The 18,204-nt window shown below is 45.3% G+C and overlaps 2 protein-coding genes and 1 pseudogene across 2 annotated transcripts; 2 read left to right on the top strand and 1 right to left on the bottom strand.

Moving 5' to 3' along the window:
• Positions 1 to 427: 427 nt before the first annotated feature.
• On the top strand, positions 428 to 9,290 carry LOC136495227 (desmethyl-deoxy-podophyllotoxin synthase-like; annotated as a pseudogene).
• Positions 9,291 to 9,450: 160 nt separating this feature from the next.
• Positions 9,451 to 17,941, bottom strand: LOC136498439 (B3 domain-containing protein Os04g0386900-like). The gene is made up of 3 exons (XM_066494372.1): positions 17,870 to 17,941; positions 17,580 to 17,776; positions 9,451 to 10,029 (listed from the first exon to the last, which is right to left on the bottom strand). The coding sequence occupies exons 2-3, from the start codon at positions 17,769 to 17,771 to the stop codon at positions 9,724 to 9,726; spliced, it is 498 nt and encodes a 165-aa protein (XP_066350469.1). The 5' UTR covers positions 17,772 to 17,776; positions 17,870 to 17,941; the 3' UTR covers positions 9,451 to 9,723.
• LOC136498243 (uncharacterized) lies at positions 11,644 to 13,495 on the top strand. The gene is made up of 3 exons (XM_066494190.1): positions 11,644 to 13,192; positions 13,322 to 13,398; positions 13,463 to 13,495. The coding sequence occupies exons 1-3, from the start codon at positions 11,644 to 11,646 to the stop codon at positions 13,493 to 13,495; spliced, it is 1,659 nt and encodes a 552-aa protein (XP_066350287.1).
• Positions 17,942 to 18,204: the final 263 nt, after the last annotated feature.

An 18,204-nucleotide genomic window follows, 5' to 3' on the forward strand; every position in this document is an offset into this window, starting at 1 on the left:
CGATTCCGCATGTTCATTTCATATTTGCACTAACAGAAATTGGTTTAGCTCGTATAAGTCTGTGCAGAAAGGGGATGTTGTGCGGATGGGAGATGATAACCCGTGTGACATTGTGGGGATTGGATCAGTTCAGATCAAGACTGATGATGGCATGACACGCACGCTGAAAAACGTCAGGTATATACCAGGGATGTCCAGAAATCTTATCTCATTGAGCACGCTTGATGCAGAAGGTTACAAATATTCTGGTTCAGATGGCGTTCTGAAGGTATCAAAAGGTTCTCTTGTTTGCTTGAAAGGTGATCTTAATTCTGCAAAGTTATATGTCCTTAGAGGGTGTACTTTACCTGGTTCTGATTCCGCTGCTGCTGCTGTTACTAATGATGAACCTAGTAAAACTAACCTTTGGCATATGCGTTTGGGACATATGAGTCACCATGGTATGGCAGAATTGATGAAGAGAAACCTGCTGGATGGCTGCACTTCGAGTAAAATAAAGTTTTGTGAGCATTGTATTTTCGGGAAGCATAAAAGGGTACATTTCAACACTTCTGTTCACACCACTAAAGGTACTCTTGATTATGTTCATGCTGATTTATGGGGTCCTTCCCATAAGTCCTCACTTGGTGGTGCTCGTTACATGCTTATAATTATTGATGATTACTCTAGAAGGGTTTGGCCTTATTTTCTGAAACAGAAAGATGATACTTTTGTTGCTTTTAAGGACTGGAAAGTAATGATAGAAAGGCAAACTGAAAGGAAGGTAAAATTGCTTCGTACTGATAATGGTGGAGAATTTTGTTCGCGTAAATTTAATGATTATTGCAGATCGAAAGGCATTGTTAGGCATCACACCATACCCCATACTCCACAACAGAATGGTGTGGCCGAACGCATGAACAGAACCATCATGTCCAAGGCCCGTTGCATGCTGTCTAATGCCAGGATGAGCAAGCATTTTTGGGCTGAAGCTGCTAATACTGCCTGTTACTTGATAAACAGGTCGCCTTCTATTCCACTAAATAAAAGAACTCCCATTGAGGTATGATCTGGTACGCCTGCTGATTATTCACAGTTGAAAGTTTTTGGATGCACTGCTTATGCTCATGTTGATAATGGGAAATTAGAGCCTAGAGCTGTTAAGTGTTTTTTCCTTGGTTATAGTTCGGGAGTCAAAGGCTATAAATTGTGGAATCCTGAAATAGGAAAGACTTTTATGAGCAGGAGTGTTGTTTTCAATGAATCTGTGATGTTTACTAACAGTTTGCCCTCAGATCATGTTCCAGAAAAAGAGCTGCAGCGTATGCGCATGCAGGTGGAGCATGTTGATGATGATACAGGTGTGCAGGTGGAGCCTGTTGATGAGCATGGTGACCATGATAATGATGTTGCTGAGGATGATGCTCATGATGATGTTCAGCAAACTCCTCCTATTTTGCAGTTAGAGGAGGATTTACCTATTGCTCAACGCAAGTCAAAAAGGACAATTGCACCTCCTAAGCATCTTATTGAAGAGTGTAATTTGTCTTACTATGCTTTGAGTTGTGCTGAACAGGTGGAGAATGTTCATGAGCCAGCAACCTATAAAGAAGCTATTCGTTGTGGTGATACTGAGAATTGGATTTCTGCTATGCATGAGGAGATGCAGTCTCTTGAGAAGAACAGTACATGGGAGATTGTACCTTTGCCTAAGAATAAGAAGACCATCAGCTGTAAATGGATCTTCAAGAGAAAGGAGGGTTTATCTCCAAGCGAGCCTCCAAAGTATAAGGCAAGGTTAGTTGCTAAAGGCTACAGTCAAATTCCGGGTGTTGACTACAATGATGTGTTCTCTCCAGTGGTAAAACACAGTTCAATTCGTACTTTCCTTAGTATTGTTGCTTCACATGATCTTGAGCTTGAGCAGTTAGATGTGAAGACTGCGTTTTTGCATAGAGAGCTTGAGGAGGACATATACATGGACCAACCAGAAGGGTTCATAGTGCCTGGCAAGGAAAAATATGTGTGCAAGTTGAAGAGATCCTTGTATGGTTTGAAACAGTCCCCTCGTCAGTGGAACAAGAGGTTTGATTCATTTATGTTAGCACACAGTTTTAAAAGATTTAAGTATGATAGCTGTGTTTACATCAAGCATGTTAATGGATCACCTATATATTTGCTGTTATATGTTGATGATATGCTGATTGCTGCCAAGAGCAAGATTGAAATCACTAAGTTAAAGAAGCTATTGAGTAGTGGTTTTGATATGAAAGATCTTGGTAGTGCTAAGAAAATTCTTGGTATGGAAATTAGTAGAGACAGAAAATCTAGTTTGCTATTTCTTAGTCAACAAAATTATATTAAGAAAGTTCTTCAGCGTTTCAACATGCAAAATGCTAAGGTTGTTAGTACCCCTATTGCACCTCACTTTAAGTTGTCAGCTGCTCAGTGTCCTAGTACAGATGCAGAGATTGAATACATGTCAAGGGTTCCTTATTCTAGTGCTGTTGGGTCTTTGATGTATGCCATGGTTTGCTCTCGTCCAGATTTGTCATATGCTATGAGTCTTGTTAGTAGATATATGTCTAATCCTGGCAAAGAACATTGGAGGGCAGTTCAGTGGATTTTCAGGTACCTCAGAGGCACAGCAGATTCCTGTTTAAAGTTTGGAAGAACTGATAAGGGTCTTATTGGCTATGTGGATTCTGATTATGCTGTTGATCAGGACAGGCGAAGATCACTTACAGGTTATGTGTTTACTGTTGGCAGTTGTGCTGTGAGTTGGAGGGCTACTTTACAGTCAGTTGTTGCTTTGTCTACTACTGAAGCAGAATATATGGCTATTTGTGAAGCGTGCAAAGAATTAATTTAGCTGAAAGGTTTGTACGCTGAGCTTTGTGGAGTTGAATCTTGCATAAGTTTGCACTGTGACAGTCAAAGTGCAATTTACCTCACTAAAGATCAGATGTTCCATGAGAGAACTAAACACATAGATATCAAGTATCATTTTGTGCGTGATGTGATTGAAGAAGGTAAGCTGAAGGTATGCAAGATTAGTACTCATGATAATCCTGCTGATATGATGACAAAACCTGTTCCTGTTGCTAAGTTTGAGCTGTGCTCAAGCTTAGTTGGTTTAATTGGATAGTCCAAGAGACTATTGTTGGCACCAGTGGTTTTTCTATCTTTGTTATGTTCAGGATGAAGGGTTGATTTATGATACAAGATGAATTTGTCTCAAGGTGGAGTTTGTTGGAGTTGTTCCAAATTCACTCCAGGATATAGGCCAGGCTTCTGACGGAGCGAAGCGGAGGCCCGTCGCCGGAGACTTGATTCTCTTGTAAGCCGCCATAGGCGTGTAACCCAAAACTCTTGAGATAGTGAGATTGTTGCTGGCTGGTGCCCGTGGTTTTTCCCCTTCACATTGGAGGGGTTTTCCACGTTAAATCGTGTGTCTCCTCTGTGGCTTGATTCTTTACTTCATATTCTTATACGTCGTTCATAACAGATAGAGCAAGAAAACAGTGCCTCTGGAGAGGCAATGATACAGAAAAGAAGGGTGGAAATCTTGTCGCGTAGCCAACTGTGATGAAGCCCAAGGAGAAAGGCGGGTTAGGTGTGATCAACCTTCAGCTTCAAAATGATGCTCTACTTCTAAAGCATCTGAGTAAGTTTTACAACAAAGAAGATGTCCCATGGGTGCACCTTGTTTGGAGCAAATACTATGACACCAAGGTGCCCCATGCTGCAAGAGAAATGGGATCTTTCTGGTGGAAAGATGTGCTGCATCTCAATGTCATTTTCAGAAGAATTGCCAGGTGTGAATTAGGGGATGGCTCTACGGTCTACTTCTGGGATGATTTGTGGACTGATTCCGTGCTATCTCAAGAATATCCGAGACTAGCCTCCTTCGCAATAAATGGTGATATTTCATTGATGGATGCTATGCAGGCTGAAGACCTTGATAGCCTATTTTTCCTTCCACTCTCGCAGCAAGCTTTTGAAGAATTTGAGAACCTACAGGCCCAGCTACAGTTGCTCCCATATGATGACGCTGTTGTAGATCGCTGGGTACCTATCTTGGGTAACAGGTACACTTCGAGGCGTTTTTACTCCCAGGTTTTCAGCAATGTGCAAGTTCATCCGGTCTTCAAAGCGATCTGGAAATCAAAATGCACCCCACGCATCAAGTTTTTTGCTTGTCTAGTTCTAGTAGACTAGTTGAACACCAAATCAATGTTGCAGAGAAGGCATCTACACATCCAAGACACCATCTTCTGCATCATGTGCAACAATGGGGAAGAGGAGACTATAGACCACCAGTTTTTTTATTGTCCGTTTGCACAGAAATGTTGGGGGACCCTTAACTTCGTTTGGGATGGCTCGTTACAGCTTCAGGATAGGTTGGTCCATGCAAGACTGACTCACAACATGCCTTTTTTCACTGAGGCCGCGTTGATAGCAGCATGGGAACTATGGAAGATGCGAAATGACAAGGTTTTCTAGAGGCGTCAACCGAGTAGGAATGTCTGGCTAGCCAACTTTAAAAATCAGTGTCACCTCCAATTTGTACGTTTTAAAGATGAGATGCGGTCATCATTTTGTGTTTGGCTTGATGCCTTTAGTTAATTCTTTGTATGTAAGTACGTTCTCGTCTTAATTCAATATTAAAATCTCACTGTGAGGATCTCCCCCACAGTATTTTACCGTAAAAAATAAAGCACATGTCATCTACACTCACTAGGGACGAAGCCAGCGGTGGGGCAGGGGGCTCGAGCCCCCCGAACGCTTCCAACCACTTGGAGCCCCCCTGAGCCCCCCACGAAAATCTAGCCATAGATGCAGCCGTAGGAGGGGCTCAGTGTCGCATAACCGATCAATTTATAAGAGCACAAGTACAATGTCAACTACCGGAGCGGTCACGCTATCATACTTGAGCTCATATAAACCCGGTAGTCCGTCGAGTGCCGCGAAGGACCTCGAAACATAACCACCATACAACCAAGATCATACATGATTTAACATACATATCACATGTTACATAAAGTTCGCAAGAAATTCAAGATACATCGGAGTATGAATAAAGTTATTACAACCCAAGGTTCAAATTTAGTAGCGAAAGCAACATAGTTTTGAAACCATAACACACTCGGTTCAGATACATGCCAGTTCCATTATCAAGTCCAACAAAAGCCTCCTGAACAACTAACATAGAAGGATCGTGCCCACGGCCTCACTCCTCGTCTACAGTTGGAGAGAAGCAGTGCTTGCAATAACCATGATACACAATACCATCTACAACAAGTGGGAAAATAAACCTGAGTACTGGAATGCACTCAGATAGACTTACCCGTCATAAACCAAAAATAAAGAGACACCAAGGATTATGTAAGGCCGTGAAAGGTAGAGCTAGCTTGACGACATTTTGCATAAAAGCAGAAGTAATACATAGATTCAGTTATTCTAGCAACAAGTTATACCCTTTAAAATTAAGCATGTCTAGGTTGGCACCTATACTAGAGCAATCACTTGATTTAAGCTAAAGCAAACAATAGTAACCATATCCGGCATAGTATTTTCATATTCATCATAACCATCATATTCCATCAAGTTACTACGATGAAGAAGCTCAGTCAAGTTTCTCACTATCCAGGAGAGACGGCGATTTGAATCGATTGCAACCAGCTGGGCAAAAATCCTAACAAAAATCCACACTTCCCCCATCGGGGTCGCGTCGGGTCACCTTTGGTACAACTCAGGACTCAACTTCGCGGGTTCGATCAGCGCCGCACCCTTAGGGACTGACCAGCTGCCAGGATGCTCAGGCCCAGCCTATCCTTGGGCTCACATCCGGCTCCCCGCACATCCTTACTACCTCCAATGTGCGCACTTGGACAGAACAACTCCCGCCCTGAGTTGAGCTACTCAGCTTCGCGATCGAAACGAGTTATCCGGCCAGCTAAGTGAGAGGCTACGTTCAAAATGATAAGAGGGCCTCCAACAATACGGTCCTTAATCGGTACAGACGGAATCACATGAATCAACCTACCACATAGACTCTGTCTGGCCTCCATTTACATCATCACATGGTTCTTTTCCACGATAGCAAATATAGTCAACCATGATCCGGTATCCACCTATATCTCACAGGTGACAGGAAATCACCCGACTTCTACCGAGCTAAGCATGGCTAAGCATATATTCAATCCTAGACCTACATAGGGTTCAAGGTATATATTTCTGGATAAGGAGATTATATGCATCAAGTGTTTCCAAATAACTCCTACAACTTAATGCATCAAACATAAAGAACTCAAGTGGGTTTTTATAAAACATAGGAGGCTTAGAATGCTCCGGGGCTTGCCTTTTAAGTAGGCTGAGGGTCGGTGGTTAGGACACTCGGGCAACTCCTCCTGATCCTGTCTTTCTCCTTCAGGAACCTCCTACTGCGAGATTTCCTGCAGGGTCTCCTCTCCTTTGAGCTCGAACTCCAGCAAGGTCATTCTCTCTGTCGATCTATATGCATGAGCACATAGATAAATATATAGAATGCACAAGGGATGATATGAATGATATGGTGCAATGCATATATATATATACATTCTTAACAACATGATGACAAGGTGATAATATAATTAACTTAATTATATTGAGTATGTGCATATCTCTTCTCTAGTACAAGAAACATACACTCACCACTTTCTAGCAACCTAAGGTAAAGTTGTTCATCATCAGTAAGAGACCTAAAACATGCAGCTAACAACTTGTCTTAATTAGCCTAAGCATCTAAATAACAAGCACCAAGCTCACACAAAGCAATCAAGTCAAGAAACTAGATGCAGGTGAATTATAGAGCAATACATAACTAAGTGCATACAACCAATCAAAACTAGGCATAACCAACTGTGCCAGCAGGTTAGATATATCACCAACATGTTAAAAAGTATATTGGTTGGACCCAAATCAATTTTATATAAGCCTTTATTAATTTATCAATTAATTTAGATGAGAATTGGAACTGCTACTTCCAGTGCTCAATAAATTCTGGAAAAATTACAGAAGCCCATACATGCTCCCAAGAGCCTACTGTTAAAATTTCATGCCATTTGAACAAGTACAACAACCTCTACAAAAATGACAAATGACATAGACTTATACCAACTTAAATCGGTTTAGCATAGTGAAAAGTGTCCAGCAACAAATTTACTACTTTTCTTACATTCATCATAATGCAAGAATGCTATGAAAATAATTTCATGCCCATAAGTTACATAGATCTACCACAATTAATTTCATAAGAAACTAGCATTTAATCAAGCTAAATTACAAAGTCATACTCAAAGCATGCCTACTGTAGATTTAAAAATTTTCCTAGCTACATCATTTTAAAACAAGACCAACAAAATTGGAATCACATTTTTAGCATCTCCCAAACTCAAGTTATGCATTTTACGAGATTAATAGGAAATAAACAAGGTAAATTTAAACAGGGTATAAAATTGTGGCACATACCAAGCTTTATATTTTTAGCAGATAGTACTCATCAGGATGAAGCCAACAAAATTTGGTTCACTCAATTTGGACACTCTTAGAATTAGTTATGAATTTTACAAGTTAGCAACAAATTCTGTAAAAGAATAAAAAGAAAACATAAAAAAAAACCCCGGAATCCGCTACATGCACCCGGCGTATGCACCCAGAGGCCCTGACACTCGGGCCCCGCGGTCAGCGTGACCCTACCCATCAGCCACAGACGGTGCATGTGCGAGGTGGCCTGGCCACGGCGAGCTTAAGCTCGGCGGCACACTGCGGCCATGGCGACAAAGGCACATTGGCCCTAGGGGCTTTACCTGTGCTCGAATGGCGTTGCTAGCAGTTCAGTGCGGTGGAGCACGACGCGGCGGAGCTGTGGATGACACAGAGCGCCGCTCATGTACCTGAGGCTCGGTGAGGTGGGGCTCGTGGTGGCCTCGTCCCCGGCCGCGGCCCAGGAGATCATGCGTGCGCACGACGTGGCGTTCGCGTCGCGGCCCTGGATCCCCAGCTTGCGGCCGGCCATGGAGCGGGGCGCCGTGGGCCGGCCTGGTGTTCGGGCGCTACGGCGCTCTGTGGCGGCAGCTCCGCAGGATCAGCGTCCTGGAGCTGCTCAGCGCCAAGCGCGTGCGCTCGTTCCGCCGGGTCCGCGAGGACGAGGCCGTTAACGTCGGCAAGCGGGTCGCCGCGCTCACCGCCGATGCCACGATGCGCGCCGTGGTCGGCGACCGGTTCGAGTGGCGGGAGGAGTTCCTGCGGGCGATCGAGGAAGGGAGCAGGCTCGTGTCGGGGTTCAGCCTCGGCGACCTGTTCCCGACGTCGAGGCTTGCCAGCTTCTTCAGCAGGACGGCGGGTCAGGTGACGGCGGTCCAGCGGAAGACGATGGAGCTCATGGACCGCGCCGTCAGGCAGCACGAGGAGCGGCGCCGCGCGGCCACGACGGTGGACGACGACGAGGACATCCTTGACGCGCTCCTGAGGATACACAAGGAAGGTGGCCTCGAGGTGCCCCTCAGCATGGACATCGTCAAATCTCTCATTATTGTAAGTAATATAACAACTAGCTAGTACAAAAAAAAATTGCTGGTGAAGGACATAGTAGATGTACAACGGTCATGGCGTTGAAACTTGGCAGGACCTCTTCAGCGGAGGGAGCGACACGTCAGCGGGCACGCTGGGATGGGCCATGTCAGAGCTGATGAGGAACCCAGGAGCAACGGAGAAAGCACAGGCCGAGGTGCGCAGCAGGCTCCAAGGGAAGCCAGCGGTGACGGAGGACGACCTACACGACCTCAGATCAGGTACCTGAAGCTCGTCATCAAGGAGACTCTGAGGCTGCACCCGCCGCTGCCACTGCTGCTGCCGAGAGAGTGCATGGAGGACCGCAAGGTGATGGGCTACGACGTGCCCAAGGGCACCATGGTGCTGGTGAACGCGTGGGCGATCGGCAGGGACCCAGAGCACTGGGACGACGCCGATGCGTTCAAGCCGGAGAGGTTCGAGATGGCAGGAGGATCGACTTCAAGGGCACCGATTTCGAGTTCATACCGTTCGGGGCCGGGCGAAGAATGTGCCCCGGCGCGACATTCGCGCTGGCCACCGTGGAGCTCGTGCTCGCTTCCCTGCTCTACCACTTCGACTGGGAGCTCCCGGGCGGCGTGATGCCCGGCGAATTGGACATGGATGAGAGGATGGGCATGTCGGTCATGAGGAAGAATGATCTTTGCCTATGCCCTGTTGTTCGTGTGCCGCCATATGTGTAGCCATCCCTAACCATTATTACCCCCATAGCATCAGCACCGTGTGCTGCTTGCATTGTTGCTGCGCCTGTCTGTCATATGTATTTCTAAAACTACATTTCGGCACAAATCTGTTTCAAATATTCAAACCGGACATCTAAAGTTCAGAAATATGCAATAACAAAAGTCACTAGTTTCAGAGTGCCGCAGCCCGCCTGCCCGGCTATCCAGCAAAATTGCATTATAGCCTGGAAGAAGAGAGAACCAGAGACGAATATAGGTACAAGAATTTCTCACGGAACATCAGGTTTCAGCTCTGTCCACATTTGAGTTCAACACGCCACAGGCTGCGCTGCACTCTGCAGTCTGCACATCAATGAACCCATGCAGATGCAGCTGAGTTTCAGGCAGCACTGAGAGTGGGAGACGACCGCACGACACGGGGGATACACAGTACAGCAGCTGAGGTGAGCTAGGCGATGAGGATGGGGGTGGACGAGGTGTACCCGCCGGCGCGCTCCCGGATCTCCTCGGGGATGTCGGCGCGGAGCACCTGCACCCTGAACACCACGCCCTCCGCCTTGCCGTCGAGCAGCTCGAAGACGCACCCGTCGCCGAGCTTGAGGCCGTTGTCCAGCGCGAAGCCCCGCCACCCGGCCTCCAGGCGCTGGATCTGCCGGCCCCCCGTGAACCGCATCTCCCAGGACCGGCCGTGCCACGTCACCTTCGCCGGCACCGTGGTCGCCGGGACGAACGGCGCCAGCGACCTGGGGACCACCTGCAACCAGGCACGAAAGAAGTTTGGTCATGCAGCGCGAGCGGTGGCTGCGGAGCTTGCTCGGGCTATGCTCGCTGAACCGGGCGGCCACGGCCTCCACGGCGAGGAGTCCGTCTGATGATGCGAGGCGGAGGACTACCCCGTGATGGTTTTGGTGTTGGCCGTCGAGGTCGACGTCTCAAGCCTGCGCCATCAATAAGACGGGCGCTGCTGCCATCCGAGATGCCAATTGAGAAGGAAGATGAAGAAGATGTCGGACGGCGAGCTGCACAGGGCCGTGAGGAACTCTCTGAGATGGTGGCCACGGTTGTTGCTGCTGCTCAAGGTCCAAAGCCGGTCCATGCAGTTCAAGACCGGGATTCAATTGATCAGCTCGGGCCGATCCAAACTAAGTTTTGGAATTGCTCCGATGATCAAGTTATTTCCGAGGACGACGAAGATCTTTCCACGACGGAGTTTATTCATCGAGCAAAGGAAGTCGGGTTCACGGTCGACGATTTACTGCGAGCGGATAAAGCACTAGCTTCAGGTATGGATCCCTATTCAGCAGACATCAAATTGACGCATACAATTTTATCAACAATGGTGAATCGTAAAGTCTCTGGTGGAGTTCCTTGGCAAGGGCCATTGCCGTCACCCCGTATCTCTCCTCCCAGAACTTTGGGGGATTGTTTGGCCAAGGCTTCATACCAGAATTCGCCTAGATCATCTTCGGCTAAGTTGATCGCAGGTGCAAAAATTGTTAATTCGTTGTTGCCGGAGGGGGGAAAACCGGCCAGTGTGTTGAAAAATTCAAAAGTTTTTGAAAGCATGGACAAGGAGACAGCCACGGAGTTCCCTCCGTTATTTCCTGAGTCATCTACGACTCCTCTCGTGTGTGGCAAAGGAGATATTTCGGGGGGCTCAAACACGTCAAAATTAGAAAGTTCAAAAAAGTTTGGAAACCCGGATTCACAGGGAACCAATCCTACTTTCTCTTCGCCCCCTGGGGCAGCGCCGTCGTCGCTTACACGCACGGTAGGGGAGGTGAAACGGAGTCATAAGGCTATCCCTGGATATCCGGATCGAATCCAAATCGGCCCAGGAAAATTCTTTCGGCCAACTAAGGGTTTGTGCGCCCTGTTTTCCCGTACTGGAACCAGGCGCCGTCCTCGTGTACCCCCGTACCAGCCGCCATCTCGTGAAACAATACTTCGGCGCTCCTTTGCTGAAGTTGTTCGTGTGGGCAAGCCAATGGCGGCGCAAGGGGGAGGCAATGGAGGAGGGTTTGACGGGCGCGGTGGGGGCAGAGGTGGCGAGGGATACAATCTGGGCTTCAACCCGGGTTTTAATCCGGGATTTGGTGGACGTGGCCGTGGCTTCGGTGGTCATCAGCGAGGTCGTGCTCGCGGTTATGGATATGGAGGTGGCCGTGGCGGACGTGGAGGTTATGCCCCGTACGGGGGCTACAACGACTACGGCTATGGGTACCATGCCCCTGGACGTGGACATCGCCCTTACGGAGGAAGGTATGCTGGCCGCGGGCGTGGTGGGGGTTTTGGCGGGCAGCGTTTCCACCCAGAGACCGCGCCTGCAAATCATCCCGTCATAGCCGGCCAACACGCAGCACCGGCCATGGGGCAGGCCGGCCAGCCACCACAGCAAGGAGGTGTGGCGGCTTACCATGGCCACCAGCAGCCGCCATTTCATGCCGGACTAGATGCTGGTCACCAAGGGGGTGGCACAGTCGGCTCTTCTGCTGCACACCCGCCTCCTCTGGTGGAGGCCGGTACAGTGCATGGAGGGGGCGCTCCAGCAGCAAGTCAGCAAGCCACCGCGATGGTGGTGGATTCAGCGCCAATGAAGGCTCCAGAGCAACTCAAGGAGGCTGTCCCATCGGCTTCAGAGCCGAAAGGTAATATGTTAGAAATCCCAGAGTCGTCTGAGAAAGGGGCACAAAAAAATAAAGGCAAGCCATATTGCTATCGCTGTCGCACTAAAGGTCATACAATTCATGAGTGCACTGTTGTCCTTTGCTGTGAGATTTGTTATGGAGATCATACGACTAAATTGTGCCCGAATAGTAAAAAAACAAATACAAGTGCTATTCCTTGTGGTTATGCTGTGGAAGGCCTAGGTTTCTATTTTATTCCGGTGGTTGAAAATGCAAAAGTAAATGTTCCGGAAAAGAAGGCTGTGGTACGTGTTTTGGAAGGTTCTTTTACTGTTGATCAATTGACAGTGGAACTGGAAAAGCTACTACCCGACAAGAAACATAAATGGGAAATTGAGACAAAAGGCACTGATGCTTTTATTATTAATTTTCCCTCGGCTGACCTATTGGAAACAGTGGTTAACTGGGGCCCTATGGATGCTAAGGCAGTTGAAGGAAGGATTCGCTTTGAAAAAGGAACTGACAATGAGGTTTATAAACGTGAAATTGAGAAAGTATGGGTGCAGTTCAGAGGACTACCTCAAGAGTTCAAAAAGTTTCCCATTATATGGGCGGTTGGAACTATCTTGGGTGTCCCTCAGGCTGTTGACACTATCTTTACTAAGAACACTGGCAGGGCAAGGATGAAAGTAGCAGTGCTAGACCCAAATCTTATCCCAGATTTTGTGGATGTGGTTATTGGGGACTATGTTTACGAGCTACAGTTTGCACTTGAAGACAACACCCTCAATGGTGAGCCACAGCTCATTGACATGGACTCTACCAAAGAGGGTGACCCTAAGGAGGAGAATCCCAAGGAAGGAGATCCAAAAGAGGAAAATCTCAAAGGGGGAAACTCTAAGGAAAAAATAGATGTGGATGGAAAAATAGGAGATGCTGAGGCATCCGGCAATGGCAATGGTGACCTGCCACCTATGGTTGGCCAGCACAGCGGCCCCAATGGGGCGGCACAGCTGGAGGAAATAGAGGAGTCTACCATCACCCAGAGTGAGCATGTGAAGCCAAGTAAGAAACCAAGAGCTTTACTTTCTCAGTCTGGAGGGGATGCTTGGAAAGCTACTATGTTGCTACCTCAAATCGACTCTGGGAATCTGAACAATAAATTCAACAGTGGGACAGCTTCACCGGTGAGATCCAGCAAGAGGAATGCCTCAACTATGGATCAGGATTCCACAGAGAAGGCAGCTAAGCTTAAAGCGAAGACGAACCTGGAGTCTCAGCTTGATAAAGGTAAAATGCAGCAACCTCCTTCTTTTATTTCACGAGATGATTCCTCTTTAGTTAACTCAACAAGTTCTTTAGGGGTTGTTTTAGGTAGCAATGACCATGATATTTTTAATTCCCTAAAATGTTTAAAAGACATAGAGCACAATAGATTGTTGGAGAATGCTAAGCTAAGGGAGGAAAACTTTGTTTTAGTAGAAGATGCTTCAACTGTTTGTTCTAATGAAGATATCGTAGATCTTGAAGCGTTGAATCTTATTTGTTCGGAAATTGCAGAAGGGCTCGGTGATGGGGGTTGTGATCCTTTGATCTTACAAACCCCTGTATCACAAAAATTGAGAGGGCCACATCGTCAGAAGAAAAATCATAAAAAAAGGTAGTTCAAGATGAAAGGAATTTTCTGGAATTGTAATGGGTTTGCGGATGGTAAAAAATACAGATTTCTGTCAGACTTAACAAAGGAGAAAAGTCTAGATTTCATTGCCTTATCGGAAACTGGTAGAGCTAGTTTTCCACAAAACACTCTAAATACCATTTGTGCTGGTAGAGATTTTATCTGGCACTGTATGGCTCCACGTGGTAGATCCGGTGGCATGCTCCTAGGCGTCGATTTGTTGTCCTTTGACATTGGGGAAATTGAGGAAGGGGGTTTCTTTATTCGTTTTAAATTACGACACAAAGAAGATGATTTTAAGTTTAATCTAATATCAGTCTATGGCCCGGCACAAGCGGATCAAAAATCGACTTTCTTGTCTGAAATGGTACGGGTATGTTCAAAGGAAACCTTACCTATTATTATAGGTGGTGACTTTAATATTATTCGTAGACCAGATGAGAAAAACAATGATAACTACAGCGATAGATGGCCATTTATGTTCAATGCAGTAATTGATACCCTGAATCTTAGAGAAATAGATTTGACAGGAAGGAAGTTCACCTGGGCAAACAATTTGCCAAACCAAACTTTTGAAAAGTTAGACAGGGTTCTAGTATGCACAGATTTTGAGTCAAAATACACTCACACCATGGTCCATACCCTCACTAGAGAAATCTCTGATCATACACCTCTGTTATTCTCTACTAATAATTCGTCCATAACTTATCAGGCTCAATTCAAATTTGAATTAGGCTGGTTGTTAAGAGACGGGTTCTGTGACATGGTTTCAGAGGTTTGGCAGAATACCCTAGCTATAGGATCACCTATTGAGAGATGGCAAATGAAAATTAGAAGGCTTCGTCAGCATCTTAGAGGATGGGCAAAGCATGTGAGTGGTTTGTATAAGAAAGAAAAAGCAATACTTTTAAACAAATTGGACGAACTAGATAAAAAGGCAGAACATACCTTGCTAAATGACTCTGAACGAGATCTAAAACATGTCTTAAATGAACGGCTCGCTGAGTTACTTAGAGAAGAGGAACTCAAGTGGTACCAAAGGGCTAAAGTGAAACACCTTTTAGAAGGAGACGCCAACACAAAATATTATCACTTGTTAGCCAAGGGTAGGCATAGAAAAACTCGTATTTTCCAGCTTGAGGATGATAATAGTATTATAACTGGTGATGCTCAGCTTAAAGAGCATATTACCAGTTATTACAGAAACCTGTTCGGTCCATCTGAAGATTCTCTAATTTCACTAGATGAATCTCAGACGGAGGACATACCTCAAGTTTCGGATCTGGAAAATGAGTTCTTGACCGAGCCCTTCACTCATGAGGAAGTCAGAGCGGCAATTTTCCAAATGGAACATAATAAAGCGCCTGGACCGGATGGTTTTCCTCCGGAGTTTTATCAAGTTTTCTGGGGTTTAATTAAAGACGATTTGATGGCTCTGTTTTCGGATTTTTATCAGGGAACCTTACCTCTCAATCGTCTTAATTTTGGTAACATAATCTTGCTGCCCAAAAAGAAGGATGCAACAGTTATTCAACAATACAGGCCTATCTGTTTGTTGAATGTCTCTTTCAAAATCTTCACAAAAGTGGCGACAAATAGATTATCTATGATTGCCCACAAACTAATAAGACCGACTCAGACGGCTTTTTTACCAGGAAGAAATATTATGGAGGGCGCAGTTATATTACATGAAACGCTTCACGAACTTCACACGAAAAAACGAAACGGTGTGATTTTTAAAATAGATTTCGAAAAAGCTTATGATAAAGTAAAATGGAGTTTTCTACAACAAACATTAAGGATGAAGGGATTTTCACAAAAGTGGTGTGAATGGGTGAAGAGTTTTACACAAGGAGGCAATGTAAATATTAAGGTTAATGACCAACTCGGATCTTACTTCCAGACAAAAAAAGGTTTAAGGCAAGGTGACCCTATGTCACCCATACTATTTAACATAGTGGTTGATATGTTGGCCATACTAATTGCAAGAGCAAAGGAAGCAGGGCAGATAGAAGGGGTTATTCCCCATCTAATTCAGGATGGCTTATCCATTCTTCAGTATGCGGATGACACGGTGATCTTCATGAGCCATGATGTTGAGAAAGCAGTTAATATGAAACTACTGCTAAGTACTTTTGAGCAACTATCTGGCCTAAAGATTAATTTCCACAAAAGCGAAGTCTTTTGTTTTGGACAAGCTAAAGATCATGAAGAGTTTTATTCGCAGCTGTTTGGATGTGCCAGTGGTAAATACCCATTTCGTTACCTGGGTTTACCTATGCATTTTAGGAAACTATATAATAAAGACTGGAAGTGTATAGAAGAGAGAATCGAGAAAAGACTTAGTGGGTGGAAAGGGAAACTACTTACAGTCGGTGGTCGTTTGGTACTCATAAACTCGGTGCTATCCAGTTTACCGATGTTCATGATGTCATTTTTCGAACTACCGAAAGGGGTGGTGGAAAAAATTGATTGTTTTAGGTCTCGCTTTTACTGGCAAAATGACCAGCACAAAAGGAAATACAGGTTAGTCAAGTGGAAAGTTATGTGTCAGCCTAAGGACCAGGGAGGTCTAGGGATACAGAATTTAGAGATTCAAAATAAATGTTTGCTCAGTAAGTGGTTGTTTAAGTTATTAAATGAGGATGGGCTGTGGCAAGAATTATTAAGAAATAAGTACATTAAAAATAAGACTCTTGGAAGCTGTGAAAAGAAACCAACGGACTCGTATTTCTGGAAAAGCCTTATGAATATTAAAGATAACTTCATGGAGTTAGGACATTTTAATGTCAAAGATGGGACACAAACCAGATTTTGGGTTGATACTTGGCTGGGCAACAAACCTCTCAAAGATAGATTTCCTGCGTTGTTTAATATTGTAAGAAGAAAACAAGACACTATAGCTACAGTCTTGAGTTCCCCGGTACTAAATATCTCATTTCGGAGACATTTGGTGGGTGCGAACTTAACAAATTGGCATCGAATTATAGCTTCTTTACAACAGATTAACTTACTACAGGAAAGAGATGTGTTTGTATGGAATTTAAATGCCTCTGGGGCTTTTACAGTCAAGTCTATGTATGCTGCATTAATTAACAATGGGGTGAGAGTGTCGCAAGATATTTGGCAAACAAAGCTGCCAATGAAAATAAAAGTTTTCATGTGGTATCTAAAAAGAAGAGTGATTCTAACCAAAGATAACTTGGCTAGGAGAAATTGGAATGGAGACAAAAGTTGTTGTTTCTGCCATTTTTCAGAGACAATTCACCATCTCTTTTTTGATTGCTTTTATGTCAAATTTTTGTGGCGCTCTATACATATACTTTTTGGGATATCACCTCCCACAAATATAGATGATTTGTTCTATCATTGGTCTAAATTGGGAAACAAAAAGTACAATACATTGTTATTAACAGCAGCTTCCGCACTTCTTTGGGCAATCTGGATAACAAGGAATGAGGTGGTTTTTGACAAATGCAAACCAAAATCTCTTTTGCAGGTACTATTCCGAGGAACGCACTGGCTTCGTCATTGGGCAAACTTACAGCGGCATGAAGATCTTAAAGATCAAATGATCTCTGTGGCACAACACCTAGAGACGTCGGCCTTACATTTCTTTGGTTTCAATGGTTGGCTTTCACAAAGGCATGTTGGTTTTGTTTAATCTAAAACTTTTTACCTGTTCCGTTAGTTGTGTGTGTGGTTGTAAGTTTTACTTCAGCCGAACTTTGTGCCCAGGTTGGAGTCTGTAATAATTGGTCTGATTCTATCATTGATAGATGAAGCCGGATATTTTATCCTTTATCTAAAAAAAAAGCAAGTCAAGCCTCTTGATTTCAGTTTAAGCCGAAGAGATTTGTCGTTTTTTTATTTTGTATTCCAGCAAGCACATATACGTAGGCAGAACAGAAGTGCGAGTTTGTGACTCTGAAACGCCCAACAGCAGAGGAGACAAGTGTTTCAGCAAATGCAAGCAGAGCATATGAGTAGCAGCAGTACCACTTGAAACGGCTGATTGACATGAGACTTGCAGAGGATGCATGTGAAGTATGGCTTCCCGAGAAGAGGGAGGACGCCGGGCTGCATGGCACCCGGCGTCTCCGACATCGGCCGCGGATCAGCTCCGTCTGCAGGGCTCTCGCCGCCGCTGTGTCCGGGTGAGGACATCGCCACTGATTTGCCTTTGTTCATGAGAACTGCATTCGCAAGCCATGCTGATACTTTAAGGAAGATCTAAATCTCACATTTTGCAGAGATTGGGTTTGGTCTTTGGTGGACATCTTTTTTACCTTTCCTGGGTGGACGACGCAGGGACTTGGAGGACTCTGAGTGTGAGGTGACAGGTGAGGACTGAGGACCGATGCGAGGAGGAAGAAACGCACACATGTTGCCTCACGAGATCACTGTGGCCACAACAATCCGTCCGCTAAGCCCGGCCGGTGGTGGGCCCAGCTGTTAGAACCCCCAGCAGGCCAGCACGCGAAACAACACGGCATTTGTTGGTTTGTTTGTACGGATGGAAAATGGAAATGGATAATCCTATTTATCCGATGTATGTATCGGCTAAAACTTGTAATATGGATATCCGTGTTCGTATCCGTTTCTAATATAGATACTAAATGGA

Source organism: Miscanthus floridulus, chromosome 12 (assembly GCF_019320115.1).
Source record: "Miscanthus floridulus cultivar M001 chromosome 12, ASM1932011v1, whole genome shotgun sequence".
Lineage (NCBI taxonomy): Eukaryota > Viridiplantae > Streptophyta > Magnoliopsida > Poales > Poaceae > Miscanthus > Miscanthus floridulus.

What these genes read in the sequence shown, in the direction of transcription:
- LOC136498243 (XM_066494190.1), top strand. Translation starts at nt 11,644, where the DNA reads ATGGGGCAGGCCGGCCAGCCACCACAGCAAGGAGGTGTGGCGGCTTAC. An exon ending in GGAGTCTCAGCTTGATAAAG is followed by an intron (nt 13,193 to 13,321) that starts GTAAAATGCAGC and finishes AATGTTTAAAAG; the next exon opens with ACATAGAGCACAATAGATTG. An exon ending in TAGTAGAAGATGCTTCAACT is followed by an intron (nt 13,399 to 13,462) that starts GTTTGTTCTAAT and finishes CGGAAATTGCAG; the next exon opens with AAGGGCTCGGTGATGGGGGT.
- LOC136498439 (XM_066494372.1), bottom strand. Translation starts at nt 17,771, where the DNA reads ATGAACAAAGGCAAATCAGTGGCGATGTCCTCACCCGGACACAGCGGC. An exon ending in TCAATCAGCCGTTTCAAGTG is followed by an intron (nt 10,030 to 17,579) that starts GTACTGCTGCTA and finishes GCCTGGTTGCAG; the next exon opens with GTGGTCCCCAGGTCGCTGGC.